At 34.0% G+C, this 15899-nt stretch overlaps 1 protein-coding gene across 2 annotated transcripts in view; it reads right to left on the reverse strand.

Moving 5' to 3' along the window:
• The window catches only part of LOC118201311 (E3 ubiquitin-protein ligase Rnf220-like), a 126359-nt gene that overhangs the window by 30146 nt on the left and 80314 nt on the right, over nt 1-15899 (reverse strand). Inside the window, exons 3-8 of one of the 2 annotated variants that reach the window (XM_085818024.1) lie at nt 12289-12412; nt 9885-9924; nt 8887-8952; nt 6867-6909; nt 4172-4272; nt 1735-1852 (exon numbers count right to left, since the gene is read on the reverse strand). In XM_085818024.1, coding sequence (XP_085674150.1) covers nt 1735-1852; nt 4172-4272; nt 6867-6909; nt 8887-8952; nt 9885-9924; nt 12289-12412 — 492 coding nt within the window. The remainder of the gene's footprint in view (nt 1-1734; nt 1853-4171; nt 4273-6866; nt 6910-8886; nt 8953-9884; nt 9925-12288; nt 12413-15899) is intronic. The other variant, XM_085818026.1, reaches the window with a different exon arrangement.

Below are 15899 nucleotides of genomic sequence, written 5' to 3' on the forward strand. Positions count from 1 at the left end.
TTTCGAATCTAAGCTAGACTGACTGAATTTGCGAATTTGCACGGATCGTCAAAGACGCAATAGTACTAATCTGTCTTACTGTCTCTGAATCCGTTATGAAGTTTTGGCTTTATGCTGTCTCTCAGATATTACAGAAATTCGTTAGTGCATGTTTAGTGTGTTCGTCAGGATGTGTTTTACGCACAGCGCTCAAAAAGAAATACTTTTTTTTTTAAGTTTGTAAAACGTTAAATAAAAAATAAGATCTTTTTAATTTAAGGCATATAGCTTCGGTAATTATTCTGCATGACACTGAAGTATTCTCCGTAACGGAAGAATGTTGTTTACGTTATTTTCCGTTCTCTTTTTTGTTTGTTTGTTTGTTACAAAAGCACCTTCTATCCAAAAATTACTTTAATATTTAGTTTGCTTTGGTTTGATAGAATATAGCACAGCACACTTTAGCTATCTGCCTAAGGGGAAGGGATGACCTCGTGGAATATTTTCTAAGGGAAACTGGCTAGTATACACGTTGCCTATGGCAAAAACCTGGAAAAGCCAACTCGTTCGTCTGGAATCGAACCAGGTCGGCACTAGCAGCGTTCAGCGATTCTACCGCTCCGACAGTTTCAATTTTGGGAGAACAGGAGCATTAGAAGTTAAGATCGAAACTATAAGATATGTGCTACAAAACTTCACACCAAAATTTGCATTCATTGAACCGCAGTAGCAGCTGTTGTGAATCTACTGCGAGATGTGTCTGGGCATTGTCAAGAAAGATTGTCAATTTCTATCACAAAAAAACTGAATCGAAGCTTTGGAGCTTTTACATCCTCTATAATATCTTAGAGTTCATAATAAATCCATATCAAAACCTTGTGCATATTGTTACGAAACGTACAGGCGCGGTGAGATGGCTTCCCCGCAAAGCAGTTTTAGGGTTGCCATAAAGTGTCAAGGGAAGGCAGGGTTGCCACATTTGGCGACATTTGGCGATATGCCATGGACTGATGGAGAACCTTCTAGAACGAATTCTTACCGGTTTAGCCCAGAATGTTCTCGAACACAAGTCGAAAGCTATATAAACCCTGCTGGTCCGCAGTCAGGTAGTGTGTGTGCCTCGCATAGAGTGTGAGATTGTTAGTATCGAGTGCGTCTCGTCTAGCGAGTCAATCCCTGCGGAGTCGATCGAGTTGACAGCCGGGCAGCGAGTGCCGAGTGGGTCGTCGAGTGAATCGAGAGAGTCTTTTAGTGCATCGTCGAGAGAGCGTGTTGAGCTCCGGGAACGACTGAACCGAAGAGTCGGGAGCTGTGCTCGTGTGTCGTCGAGTGCATCGCGAGTTGTAGCGTGGAGAGTCTCGAGAGTACGTGGAGTTCCGAGAACGACCAAGCAGAGTCGGGAGCTGTACTCCGGAAAGCAGAGTCGGGTGCTTTGCAGGAAGCTGTCTCCACCCTTATTGCTTGACAGTGTGAAGGCTGTGTCGCTGATTGTTCCAGCGTGTTTATAGTAGATCTTCGAAGACTGTAAAAAGTGTTATTGGAGCTGTCCTGATTAATATTGATAAATAAAGTGTGTTTCGATACTTCATCTGAGTGTCGTAGTTATTCACTTCAAATCTACGATCCCCGTACGAACGTGAAGGAAGAAAATAACGTAACAACTGGTGTCAGAAAAGAAAAACGCAACAATATCAATTTTAATTGAAAGAATTTAAAATTTACAGTGGCTTGCGTAAAAAAATACACTGCACTTACCAGGAAGCGCCCTTTGCAGTGTCGCAATAGCGTGAAGTCTAGCTGTGACAGCCCAGTTAAAATCAGCCGCCGTCCGACTGTCTATAGAGGTTTCTGGTTCAAGTTCCTGGCTTTCTCTCTAAAGAAAGAAAATTCGATTAAATCGTTCCAGGAAGAATGAAAAATCCTAATAAAAATAAGAATCATGAAATAAGATTAATAATGCATACTCATTCTAGCTTCAAAAGAAATTATTGTCTTCTGGATTTCAAGCCTTACGTTTTGGAGTTAAGAACCAGATTTTTTTTCTTGCAATGATACTATCATTTACAGTTGTATGTTTATAATGAGTTTAACCTTTTCCTGAGGGCTGGGACATATATGTCTCACACATTTACTATATTCAATGAGGCTTTATGATGGATATTTAAAATTTGGGTACTTTTCTGTTTCGCCGGCGCAAATGTCGCCAAGCTAACTTTGTTGGCGAACAAATGTTAGTTCTAAGAATTTTTTTATTTTGAAGGCATAAACATTTTAATATGGTTTAAAATTTTGTAAAAAGGCCTGTAAATAAAGGCAATAAATTTGTAAAAATACATTAATTTAAAATTTACCATGCTTTCATGGTTCAACATCCTGATTCCCCGGTTCGTATCACGTGACCCAAGTGATCTCATCTCACGTAAACTACGCTACAAAAAACTAACTCTTTCAGTAATTATCTACATTAATTTCAAGTTAAATCTTAATTTGGAATAAATGCATGAATGCAAGAATATAATGCAAAGTTTAAAATAAGTTTAAATGCAAGAATTATTTCAATTCGTACGAATAAGCTTACTCAAAAATTATGTAAAACCGCATTGCTTTACTTCGCTAGTGCATTCCCATTAGAAATGATGAATTTAACCCTTGATTTTGCCTTTTCTATATTTTCGCCTTCTGGTGAGCGGTGTGATTGAATCCTAATTGATTTAATTACCGCGAATGGTCTTAGGGCATAAAATTTAACTATCTAGGCAAAAATTCTATGTAATTGCATGCCAGTATTAAAAGAAATGATCAATCTGATAAGAAATGGCTGCGACTTGTTTTGAAAATGAAGCGTAAAAGGTTGCCAGCGAAGATATTCCATTTGGCATCAGTTGTACCATTATTGGCGACTTTCTCGTTTGCGCCGGCAAAACGGAAAAGTACCAAAATTTGTTACTTAATGTGCAGCAGGAGATGTCCTATCCTGCTGATATGTTTTTCTGTTCCTTTCTAACTGAATACTTGACTATGTTATAGGGTAATTCTCTCACTTTCTTAGCATGCCTTCGTGGTGTAGTGGTCAGCACACTCGGCGTGTTCTCGAGAGGTCCGAGATTCGAGTTCCGGCGAGGGCATTGCTCAGTTTTCACATCTTCTACTTCGAAATAACCTAATGTCTCTACAATATGACTTTAATATATATATATATGTGTGTGATGTACCAGCTTTTGTCAGGAATAAATAGATTGTTGAAGAATCATAAATGCAGTCGTAGCTTGAATTATCAGACGATAAGTTTAAAAAAACAGGATCCATTTATTATTATTCAGGAGAAAATAGCATTTACAAAATCAGATATCCGGAGTAAATAAAAAGAATTACTAATAACTTTTTGTATGAAGTTTACTGCATCGTGACATTTAAGAAAAAGCCCCAGGATATTCCTTTGCGACTCCTTTTATAGCCTCTGGAAAGGCGGAGCTTCCAAGAAATGACGTCAGCCAATCCAGTTCGCTTTAAATATCTCCAGAACATTCTAAAAACTGTACGTGTAGAAAAGGCGGGAAAAACAACTTGACTACGGGGCTGTGGATTTAATTCCACGTACTTTCAAATAAGAGAACGTCGCCATTAAAAATGAAAAGAACATACAGTTAGAATTTTAAGTGTATTCTTGACTATGGAATTTTATTATTACATATATATATAATAATCTCTGTAGCCCACGTAAAAAAGGTTAATACATCTATGGGAGGGATGGTGAAATTACCCAAGTTTCTTTCAATTTATTAGAACAAATAATTTTGAATTTTTCCATTTTCGTAATGATGTTGCGTTGGATAATTTAAGGCAAAGACGATTTTCTACATGCAGTCTTCCTTTGTTTAAGCTAATTTTCTCCAAAAACAAAACTCCAAAACATTTCATTGTTGTCATAAGTGAAAATAATTTGAGCTGTCAAATAACAACCGTGCTGAATATAAATACTTCAAAAAGAAGTCGATGGTAGTTATTTTGCAGTACATGATTAAAGATTTTTACTAATATATTGTCTAGTAATAAGTATGATTATGCTGGAATCAAGATACTTACAACATATTTCATTTGAATTTTTTCTCATTATCCATTTGAAATCGAAATGGTAATTATAGCAACATGAAAAATAGAAAAACATATAAACTATTGAAATTGCAGTACTAACCTTTCTGAGACCAGGAGGTAAAAGATGCATTGTTTCTTCTTGCGAGCGATCTGGGCAGCTCGGGTCATCCCATTTCTTCCTTTTTATGACGCATCGAGCTGCTTGAGAATGTCAAAAAGTAAGATATAGTTCATTTATAGCATGTCTATGCATACTATAACAACCTTTATTTTACTAAAAGTACAACCTTTATTTTACTTTAAATATAAAGACAAAAATAAATAAATAAAATAAAATTTGAAAGCTTTCAAATTTTGCATTACGCCCAAACGGACTTACAGACACATACCTGTTTCAAGAACATTTGGACTAATGCCAAATTGGGCTAAAAATATTCAAAAACTGCATATCTTTAGAATTTCCGATAGACAGTCTCGCGCAATAGAGATAAAAATGTTTTTATTAATTACAGTGTTGCCTTTGCTCGCTTTGAAATTGCTGAATTTTTTCATCAAAAATTCTTTAAAGTTTTACAAAATATGCGATAGACAGTAAAACAAATTCCAAATTCGGCTTCCAGGCGTCCTTCAAAATTTGATGACTCTAGGTACCGTTATTTTTTAACAATGCGAGAAACATGCATACATTCATGTAGTTTCTTTATTATTTAGTTTCTTTAAATATAATACAAGGCGATAATATTTATTAGCAACAAGTTGAAAAGTGATTCGACCCAAAATTTCGTTTTGAGACTAATAGCCCTTCTGGGCTAAAAACAGAAAAGAAAACGCTAGATTCTTGATCCGATTTCTTACAAAGTTTGAGAAGTACTTCGTTGTTAAAGTGGCAACGATAAACATTGGCAACATTTGACATTTGCCAGTTTCAGGGATTAAGCCCAGTTATATCTTTAAAAAAGAAATACCGTTTAAATTATTAAACATTAGTTTTTTGGTCTTGAGTTTTTATGAGAAAAATTCTTTACTGCACAAAGAAATTTCTTTGATAATTAAAATTCGAAATCTTTAAAAATAACTTTTTTTTCCCCATATTTTTAACACTCCCTTCAGAATTTATATGCAGCTTGTATTAAAAAATATAATACCATAGCATCACGCATAAAAGACAAATTTTTATTTAATAGGCTTTACAATATAATATTTAAATAGGCTTAAATATTTAATATGCATTGTTTTGTGGATTAGGAAAAATAACTTCATTGTGTTTTATCATATTCTGTGCTTTTGTTTCAACGATACGATTACTCGAGTCATCACATCGTAAAAACATAAGCACGATTTGATACAATTGAACTTTTTTAATAATATGAGAGTATTTATTCTGTGTTCTGGTAATCAATTTAATTATTTAATTCTACCGTCTAATCATAGCTCGAAATTTATATCTGGAATATGCATTTAAAAGTTATATTTTAAATATGTTTAGCAGTTCTAAAATTGTTTGATGTACTTTTTTAATTGCGTGTAGAAAAGCGGAATATTAGCTACTCAAATGTAAAACGGTGAATAAAAGTTGTAAGGATTATGTTAATTTTATTAACAGTTAAATTTTAAGTTCCTTTCCTGTCAAATTCTTAACTTCAACTTACTACTTCCGGCCAGAACGTAGTTTTGGAATTTGCTGAATATTTAATGAGAAGAAGCAGTATTTAAACCACGAAGTTACTTACCGAGACAGAGAGAGAAACAGAGTTTCTGAACTACGCGCGTCTGCCTTTTTGGCCGCTCTCTCTCTCTCTCAAAACTGTTATACGCTCGGCCGTACTCAGGCCCTTGCTAAGCTTCGTAGTAAAATAGGTTAAGGGACCAACTCTCATTGTACCTTGATAGCTTTGGCTATACTTAGTTAGTTAATCTTAGTTTTAGTTTAATTCTTAGTCTTTTAAGTTCAAGTCCAAAGTGCGGACTTTATTTGTTCACTCCCAGGCGGTTAGAAAGTCCTCCACGAAGGCATCCCTCCCCTTAGGCAGATAGCCCTAGTGTGCTTTGCCATAATTAAATACACCACCACACCACCACCACCCAGGCGGAGTTTTTGTTAAATCTTATAGAAATAATAAAGGGTTATTTACCCTTCTCTCTTGTTGTTTCCTGTCTTCGAACTCTAGCGATTATTCGCTTATCAGTTCCTAGGTTCCTCACTTCCAACATTAACTTAGAATTTCAAGTGAGGGACCTTACAAAATAATTAAATTATAGAAAGAAAATGACTACCTCGATTAGCATCTTAGCGATCTCTCGATTAGCGATTAGGAAATAGACTAGCATCATTATCCGGTGAAGTATATCCGGTTCGTACGCGGAATTATTTGAGAATAAAGCTAGTGACCAAAGGATCACATTGAAAATTTCATTTAATTTCTACTACCGCTGTTTTTACGTTTATTCTACTCCATAAGAAAAATTTTGAATCAACTGTACTGAAGTTTTAATCTGATATACACAAGTCATTACGCTACGCGTCTTTCTTGCAGTATAAAAGAAATAGAAAATAGTTATATATTTCAAATAATGAATCCTCAACTTAACGCATTATATGGTATTATTCGCCCCATAATTATAAAAAGATGTTATTTCTATTTTCTTTACTAAGTTTAAAAGTCTTCCCATTTTCTAATCGATAATTTTCTGTTCATTTACCGTAGCAGTTATCTTAAAATATGCATGTTTAGTGGTTGTCAAATTTATTCGAGTAGCGAATTTAATACAGAGAATGAAAATAGATGTTTACTTACATGTCAGCCTGTTTGTGCGATTGCCTTTGACCCTTTGATATGTCTGAAAGCAAATTTAAAATAACAGGGAATCATATTTTGCAATGAATAATTATAAATTAAACAGAGAAAAAAAATTTAAATTCCTATTTCTAAACAAGTTAAATATCTAATGCAAGAAATTTTGAAATCAAAGATCAATTAGAAACTGCATGGAAATTTGAATGAATGTTATAAAACTACACCAAATACATGGACTTGGCGGAAAGAATTTTGTAAAAATTTGTTATCGATTATTTTGAATTATTTCTGAGTTCTCTTCAAATTACCAAGCATCTTTTATTATAGCATAAACAGTAAAATCCTTTTCTGGCATTCCAAAATATAGTCGGATACATTTATTTTGTATTCAAACGAAAGTGAACAGTAGCCATGAAACCGACATAAAAATTACTTAATCACCTTATAAATGTTATAATAATTCTATGAACTGCTTGATTTAGATGATACTTCGTAAGTTCAGTTTGTTGAAAAAAATGTTGATTTGAGCAGAATGTGAAAAATCATATGCATAATTATTCTTCGTAAGAAAATAAACTTTAATTTTTTAATACTAAAATTATCATCGAGCATCATATCAATAAAATAATAACTTATAATGTTAAAACTATAAGGAAAAGTAGTAAAGAATTGCTTTTTATTGAAAAAAAAAAGGTTATTATACTACACAGTAGAAATAAACAGTAAAAACTTATACACCTTTTTTATAGACAAAATTTTTAGATAAGAGACCCTTCGATAAAATATTAATAAATCCAGAATAGAAATAGTTGCTGATAAGGGGAAAGCAACTGAAAAAGTTCGGAGCTCAAAATGTTAATTTCGTTACCTTTCTCTAACATATTTTAGAAAATTGTTTGTAAGTATCAGTTTAAATTCGATAGCATTTGAAATGCTATTGTTGGAATTCCATTTTTTAGAGAACCTTAAAACCAGAGAACATGTTTGAGATTTAAATCATTTATCAGTTATCTACGACGAAGGTCGATTATTTACGACATACTTTATTTGCAGAATCATCAGACGTATCATGGAGCAGGAAACGTGGGCCCTCCCGACAGCAAAACAGATGCTTCCGATTATGCCACAAAGGTATAAGGTAGGGAAGGAGAAAATTCCTAACAAGTTTAGCATGCAATTTATGATGTAGAGATTCAAATATTGCCCAGTTTAATGAAATTAAATTTTAAAAATGCAAAGATACAGACAAAACAAAAAAAGTGCAAATAAATTTTCGGCTAATCTTTGGAATATGGTAACAGGTAGTTTGGCGAAATTTCGGTAAGGCGATAAAGATTACTAGCTAGGATTTTAGCAGTGTACATGGATAAAGTCAAGAGTGTGCGCAATGCCATTTTTGTGCAATTCTGGGATTTTTTTTATGTGAAAATAGGTCGACGTGTACATGGATGATACCGTGTATGTATAATTCTTAAAAACGCGGCAAGCAGTGGGCGATTCTGCACTTTGTCCCAATTTCACACCTAATCTTCGTCATGATTAAGCACTTTTGTTTTTGTTCCATAAAAGTCCTAGCGTAAGCGTAATTCGGCTAGCAGATTGTTGGAAAAAAGTGTTGAGTAAAAAAGCATGCCTTTACTTCGGGAAAACAAAAATGGCGTCCAAACAAAAACTAGCAAATTGCTGTAGCAATGTTGGTCGCCAAATAATCGCCAAGTTACCATAATCCAAAGATTAACCAAATTTTCTACCAAATATAAGTCTAAATTTTTATTCGAAAAAAAATAATGTTACTAATTTTTGCATCCAACGTTTATGTTGCAAAAATTAAAATAATAATAATAATAATAATTAATTAGCTACTGTATTTGAAGAGGGGGGATAAGTCATCCAAATTTAGTTTCTATTTTCAATTTAATGCCTTATTAATTAGTAACATTCGTATTTTTTTCAGCTTCAGCTACAGTTAATTAGAAAATCTTAACGCAAGTTTTATTTCATATAGGAAAGCATCGCTTACCTCCCACCTGGATTCGGGTTTTCCTTTGTCATCTTTCCTTACCATGCATAGAGGAGAAGAAAAGGGCTAAATAGAACAGAAAAACCTTAGTTTAAATGGAGTAAAATTCCATAATTAGCATTATTATTATAAAAGTAATTACAGCGGCAAATAGATAAATAAACAAAGTTCGGAATTTAGTGGATCCAAATTAAGACTTCTTCAAAATACGGGACACAAAATGGTTTCGCAGTTTCGGATTTCCAAAAGTTTATATCCGAATCTTTGCAAAATTTTTGGATCATTCATTAACTTTGCGATTATAGCATTTCTTCTTTTAATATATCTCACATGTGGTCGCATACCAGTTCTCTTAGTGCTAAAAGTACAGCGTTGATTACGTATATTTTATGTCTCTTATATTTAGTTCCCCTTGGCATGTCATGTGTTACCAATCTTCATAGTGTTGCTATTCAGCAAAAGGTAAAATATTTGATTTATTTTTCGAATTTAAGCCATCTGAAATTGCCTGAAAAAACTGAACGATTTAAAAGCAATATTCGAAATTCTTAGTAATTAGATGCTAATTTTGTATTTTAATAAAATACCTGATTATTAAAAATTAAAATACTTGCATCGTTTATAATTAGATAATCAAAAAATGTTTCGAACGCCCTATAATTACGTGCCTGGTGTACAGATTATTCTTCGGTAGACCTTCCAGATGTTATATCTGCGAAATATTTCAAACTGGTATAAGCTAACAAAATTAAGGAATATCATCGAATTATAAATGAAGCTGTTAAATTTGCTAACGGATCACCTAGAAGAACATTTATCTTCGGTAGAACGTCTTATAGAATATCTCGGTGAACATACTAGATCCCATAAGTATAATTAAATGAAATAATTATTAATAATTATTTGGTGATAGAGAATTGTACTGCGAAATATAGTAAGAAAAATGAAATAGCAGTACGTAGAAAAATAACGATATGAAAGCAAAATGTGTGACTTACTGAATGCAGAGATGAGACTTCTAGTTGCTGACTGATGCATCTAAAAAAAAAAAAAAAAAAGGAATGAAAAACTATTAATTAACGAAAAAAAACCAAGTTTGCTTCTTAAGAATCCCTTACCTTTTAAATATATTAATACATCTGCTCATACAGGATGAATCTGAACAAGGGAAAACTTTACGGGGGATAGAACTCAACCATACAAGCAATATTCGCCATAGAATGTATAACTGGAATGCAAATGGTGAGAAGTTACAAGGTAGTTTTTCACTGAAATATTTAAGGAGACTCATACACCTTAAACCCCTTATGATCTTCGAATATGTGACTGTTGCAAGAATTGAGATATTTTATTTATTTTAAAAGCAATTACTTCCAACTTTTTACACCTGACTACATAATATAGATGCTTTCTGAAATAGTAACCAGAAAGTTTGTGTTGCCACAAATATTTTTGTAATTTAATCGTCTTTGTGATAAAATATTTCGCCATGTTTCCACCTTGCGCGCATTATATTTTAAAAATAGCTAACGGTACATACTTGAAACTTGATGGAATTCTTTATATGGGCACTATTTTCTAACTGAACCAACAATCTGATGAATATTTTAATAATGAAAAATTTTACGGACGAAAACATTACAAATTTTGTTAATATAATAGATTTTATAAACTCAACTCAAAATAAAATAAAAATTTAACGTGAAATTTTTATAATTTTAGGTTCACAGTAGTTTCCAAATGTTATAAAAGCTATGTATTAAATATGGAATTAAATCGTGAAACAGAATGTTTTAAACTGTGCGCGCAAGTTGGAAACACGACGAAAAATTTTGTCACAAAGCGGATTAAATTATAAAAATATTTGTCGCAACACAAACTTTCTGATGCCTATTTCAGAAAGCAGCTATATTTTGTAGTCATCTGTAAAAAGTTGGTAGTAATTGCTTTTAAAAGAAATAAGTTATCCCAATTCTTGCAACAGTCACCTATTCGAACATCTTATGGGTTTTAAGGTGTATGAGTCCCCTTAAAGAATCTGCACAAGAGGGAGGTACTTCAGAAAACATTTTATTAACAGGAATGTAATTGATGTAGTATATGTTCAAAGAAATTGCTCGAAAGACCTTTCGCCAGTTGTAAATGCAGGATTCACACTTGCGCAGTAGGGACTGACGCACATTTGCGAAGACACCAGGCATTTCCTGAGTATCGCTGGCAACAACGGCGAACCTGACGACTAGATCCATATTCGTTCCAACAGGGTATTCGTAGATTAGGCTTTTCATATGGCTCCACAGAAAAAAGTTCAAACACAAGAGATCCGGTGATCTTGGCGGCCAAGCTATGGGACCACCTCGATCAATTCATCGCCCTGGAAATTTAGTGGTTCGTATAACCAGCCATCCTTTTGGTAATATTCGGTAGAGAATTGGCAATATTCGGTAGAGCCGTTGGGTGCGAAGACCAATCTTATTCTACCATTTACAATGCCTCCTAGCAGCTAACCTTTTGCGTTCCGCCCAGACTTTATATGACGAATATTGGTTGTATAGCTACGTTATATCAACCCGTAAAGTTTTGTGCCCTTGCTCTGATTCACCTTGTATACACATATACATTATTCCGTGTACATGAAAGCATTAAAACCCAAGGTTCTTCTGAAGGATTCAAGTAATTTGTGTTAAGTTGAATCTGTAATGATCGTTGATCATTAGGCAACTGTATGGACACGCATACTCAGCATTTTACGTACTTTCATGCTATCGCGTATCATACAGGGTCAAATACGCAGCATTCTCACAGACAGATTTAAATATATTATAATTAAAGTCGATATTCACACTGGCTGAACAAAAATTAACACTAATGAGTGAAGTTGATTTTTTATAAGACTACTGGTGATTATTTCACAATTTTAAGAAATTCTTAAATTTAAAATGTAAGCGAAACCTAAGACTACATTTTCTCGCATTTAAAAAACATTCATTAACACATCTGCAAGCTTCAGTATAATTATATCAATGAATGATGATGTCCTGTCTATGGCAATTATATAGCAATTATATAGCTCCGAAGCTGTCAAAGACAGCTTTTGCAGCTCTATCAGTGTAAAGTAGGTCCACCGGGTCTACAACGCCGATGCCGAACAGTCTGGCCTGGATTACTGGGCAGCTGAAGAAGTGATGGCGAGACAGTGGGATGTCATCTGGGCAATGAGGACAAATGTTGGTGTAACTACGCTGTACGTCTGCGGAAATCCTCATTCCTTTCAAGTGATTTGTCCTAAGTCTAGTTATGATTGTCGATATGGCTCTGTCACAGTTCAGTATCAATGAATAATTAATTAATACAATTAATTTTAATTAGCAAATTAGTAATTCATTTACACAAAATACTCACTTGCTCATTTCAAGTAGCCTCTCCACCTCCATCTCGAAGTGAGCTGAGAGTTCTGACAATTGCAGAGAAGTCCCGCAGATAGGACAATATGGTGTCTGTCCATCGAGAAAGTACTTCTTGTGGCCTGAAAAACAGACACATTCTTAGAATTTCTATAAGCTTACAGAATGTAGCTATAGCGAAGTTATCTGGATATGTTTAGAATTTTTATGCGTGAGTTTTCAGCTTGAGAAAAACGTAAAGATGTTTGATGGCAAATGAAATTACAGATAAATAACTTTTTGAATGTAAATAGTGTGTATTTAATTATGGCAAAGCACAAGATGGAGGGGTAACTAACCCTTTATCATTCCAATAAGATTTAACAAAACTCCGTCTTGGAGTGTACAATCAAAGCCGACACTTGAGCTTGAACTTGAGACTAAAAATTAAACTAAAACTAAGATTAACTAAAGAAATATAGCCGAAGCTATCAAGATTCTAATCGAGTTGGCCCCTTCACTCTATTTGACTACGAAGCTTATCAAGAGCCCGAGTACGGCCGAGCGTAATAATAACAGCTTTGAGAGAGGTTAGGTTAGGTTATTTAATTACGGCAAAGCCTCGATGCCTTTCGTGGAGGACTTTCTAAGGGAAACTGGCTCGTATACACGTGACACATAGGGAAAACCACGAAAACGCCCATGCAGCCAGCCCGTTCGCGGGATTCGAACCTCGGACCGAACTACCAGTATTCAGCGACTTTACCGCTCGGCCGCTGGTGGGCAGAGTGACAGAAAAGTTACTTTAACTCAAAATTAACTATTAGTCAAATAAATAAATTATCACAAAAACCATCACAGATTATTAATAGTTATCACAAAAACTATTAATAATCTGACGTTAAAAAGTGTTTCTTTAAAATCTCGTATAGGAAAAATTTAAATATTTAAGTACTATTGATGTTAATGCATTTGCTTGAAACGATAGCCAGGAATCCACAAAAAGAATAATCAAGAGGTTTTAAAATAAGGCATTAGGTTTAAAATAAACTGTTATTTTACTAATTACAAAACGAAATTTTGAAATACTGTAGCTGTACACTACTGTAATAATTAATGTAAATAATAATATTGCCAGCAATGATGTAATAAATCTGCAATCTCACAAATGTTCCTGTCATTTTCATTAAGGTATTTTTCTGGACAGGATATGACACGTATATTCGAAATGAATGTTCTTTTTGCATTGTGATTTCCTCATCTGGAAGGAATTACTTCGCATTATGCGTTTAATATGTCAATATTATTTAATAAAAAGTTGAATACATGAAAAAACCGAAAAACTAAATATAGATACGGAAAACAAAACAAATGAAACACTGCGATCAAGTAATAGAAATTTTATTATAAAAATTATATTGTTACTGACGTCATAAACTTTAAATGAAATGGCCCAATTTATCAAATTATCTCTATGTCTTTCTCAGAGAACCGTAAATATTTTGGCAACATTTCCTGAGCAGTTCTTACTCAGCAAACGATACTAACTAAATTATCAGGTCTACGATTCTAGTCCTCGCATAAGTTAACAACTCTAATTAAGTACACGCAGTTGTTACTGAGAAAAGATGGTATTCTCATCAACAACAAACTCTAAAAGATGCTGAGATAAATGAGTTTCTTTCTGTTAATTAAGATTAATGATCCAAAACTCGGTGCCATTATATTCCTATGCAGAACACTTCGTTTGCGAACGCTTTGATGGCATATTGTGACTCTCTTTGATTACACATATTTATTGTTCATGAAACATTTTAATATTCGTTACTAATACCCAAATAATGAATGAATGGATATGTTAAAATAAATCTATTCTTTTTACTTCCTTGTACGAAGTAAAAAGGAAGTATTGTAATCGCGAAAAGTTTCAGGCAGTATATTTTAACGAAAATATCCATTTTGACCGCCATCGAACGAACGAAACGAACCTTAAACGAAGGACCATATAATCCGATCCCTAAAAATCCTTCACCTTCGGACTTATCCAAAATAAAAACTGCGATCAAATCTTCGCAAATCATTTCAAGCAACTTAAAACATTCGCTTATCCCATCTGTTGCGAATTGTGCCAGATTATATGCTCTTCCCAAAATTCATAAAAGTGGTATTCCTTTCCGCCCTATTGTATCAAATTTAGGTACTGCCTCGTATCCATTAGCTAAATATTTAGTTTCTAGATTTTCCACTCTATTAGACAATAACATTTACACCATAAAAAAATTCAATAGAGTTTGTAAAAAAGGTTAAAAACATTTCTCCTCGTAATTTACTCATGGTTTCTTTTGATGTAAAATCATTATTCACCAATGTCCCAGTGGAGGGTGCATTAAGATGTCTAGAAACCAGACTTCGCGAATTTCATTTCTCTTGCATCGAAATTGATGAGCTAATTTCTCTCACTCAACTCTGTTTGAAACAAACACATTTTGTTTTCCAAAATAAATATTACAAGCAAACTGAGGGATTAGCCATGGGAAGCCCCCTCAGTCCCATCCTGGCTGATATCTACATGCATTATTATGAATCAAAATTGTTTGAAACTTTAAACTTCCCGGCATGGTTCCGCTACGTAGACGATACTTTTACCCTGTTTGAAGGTAATAAAGATGATTTAAATAGAGTTCTTTCAACAATGAATTCTATTGATCCTGCTATTCAGTTCACTTTTGAACTTGAGACTTGCAATTCTCTTCCGTTTCTCGACATTCTGGTCACACGTAACACATCCAACTTCAGTACTACAGTTTACCGTAAACCTTCATCGGTTTGCCTTCCACCACACTTTAAATCATGTCATCCGACTAAACAAAAGTTAGCTTCATTTTATTCCTATGTTTTCCGTGCTCTTCAAGTTTGCTCCTCCAAACTAGCCCTTGATGAAGAACTAAATTATTTAAAAGCAATAGCTATTGACAGGGGCTTTTCACCCAACATTATTAATCAAGCAGTTAAAAAATTCTCATCTCAACACACTAAAAGCCACACTCTTATTTTAGGAGATTATAAAAATTCTGTTGTCATTCCCTTCTTTCCATCAATTAGCTATAAAGTTGCACATATTTTGCAGAAATTTAACTTTCGGGTTGTTTACTCCCCCATCAATAAAATTCCAACTTCTATACTCAAGGACCCCATTCCGGATATGAATTCCTGGGGTATTTATAGGATTCCTTGCCAGTGGGGTTTAATTTACATTGGCCAAACTAAGAGAGCCTTAAAATTTCGCGTCAAAGAACATGAGGCATATGTTAGAAAAAAGGAAACACAGAAGTCTTCTGTTGCTCAACATTGTTGGTCCGAAAATCACACTTTCAATTTTTCTGCTGCCAAAATTATTCAAAAAACATCTTCCATTGGAGAACTGGATTTTCTAGAGGCATTTCACATTCATAAAAATCTTTCTGTTCTAGTTAACGATCCTAATTCCAATCCAAATTTGCCTTCGGCTTTTAGAGAAATTATGTTTTAGTTCTGGTTTCGCCAACAGATGGCGCCACTTGCTTATTCTTGTCCAGGCTTTCTTATCTTATCTAAACATTATTTCCTATCTTGTTCATTTGCGGTTTTGCA

The sequence above is a fragment of the Stegodyphus dumicola genome, chromosome 6 (genome assembly GCF_044657685.1).
Source record: "Stegodyphus dumicola isolate Sdum_Otavi_A_Nest chromosome 6, ASM4465768v1".
Taxonomy (NCBI): domain Eukaryota; kingdom Metazoa; phylum Arthropoda; class Arachnida; order Araneae; family Eresidae; genus Stegodyphus; species Stegodyphus dumicola.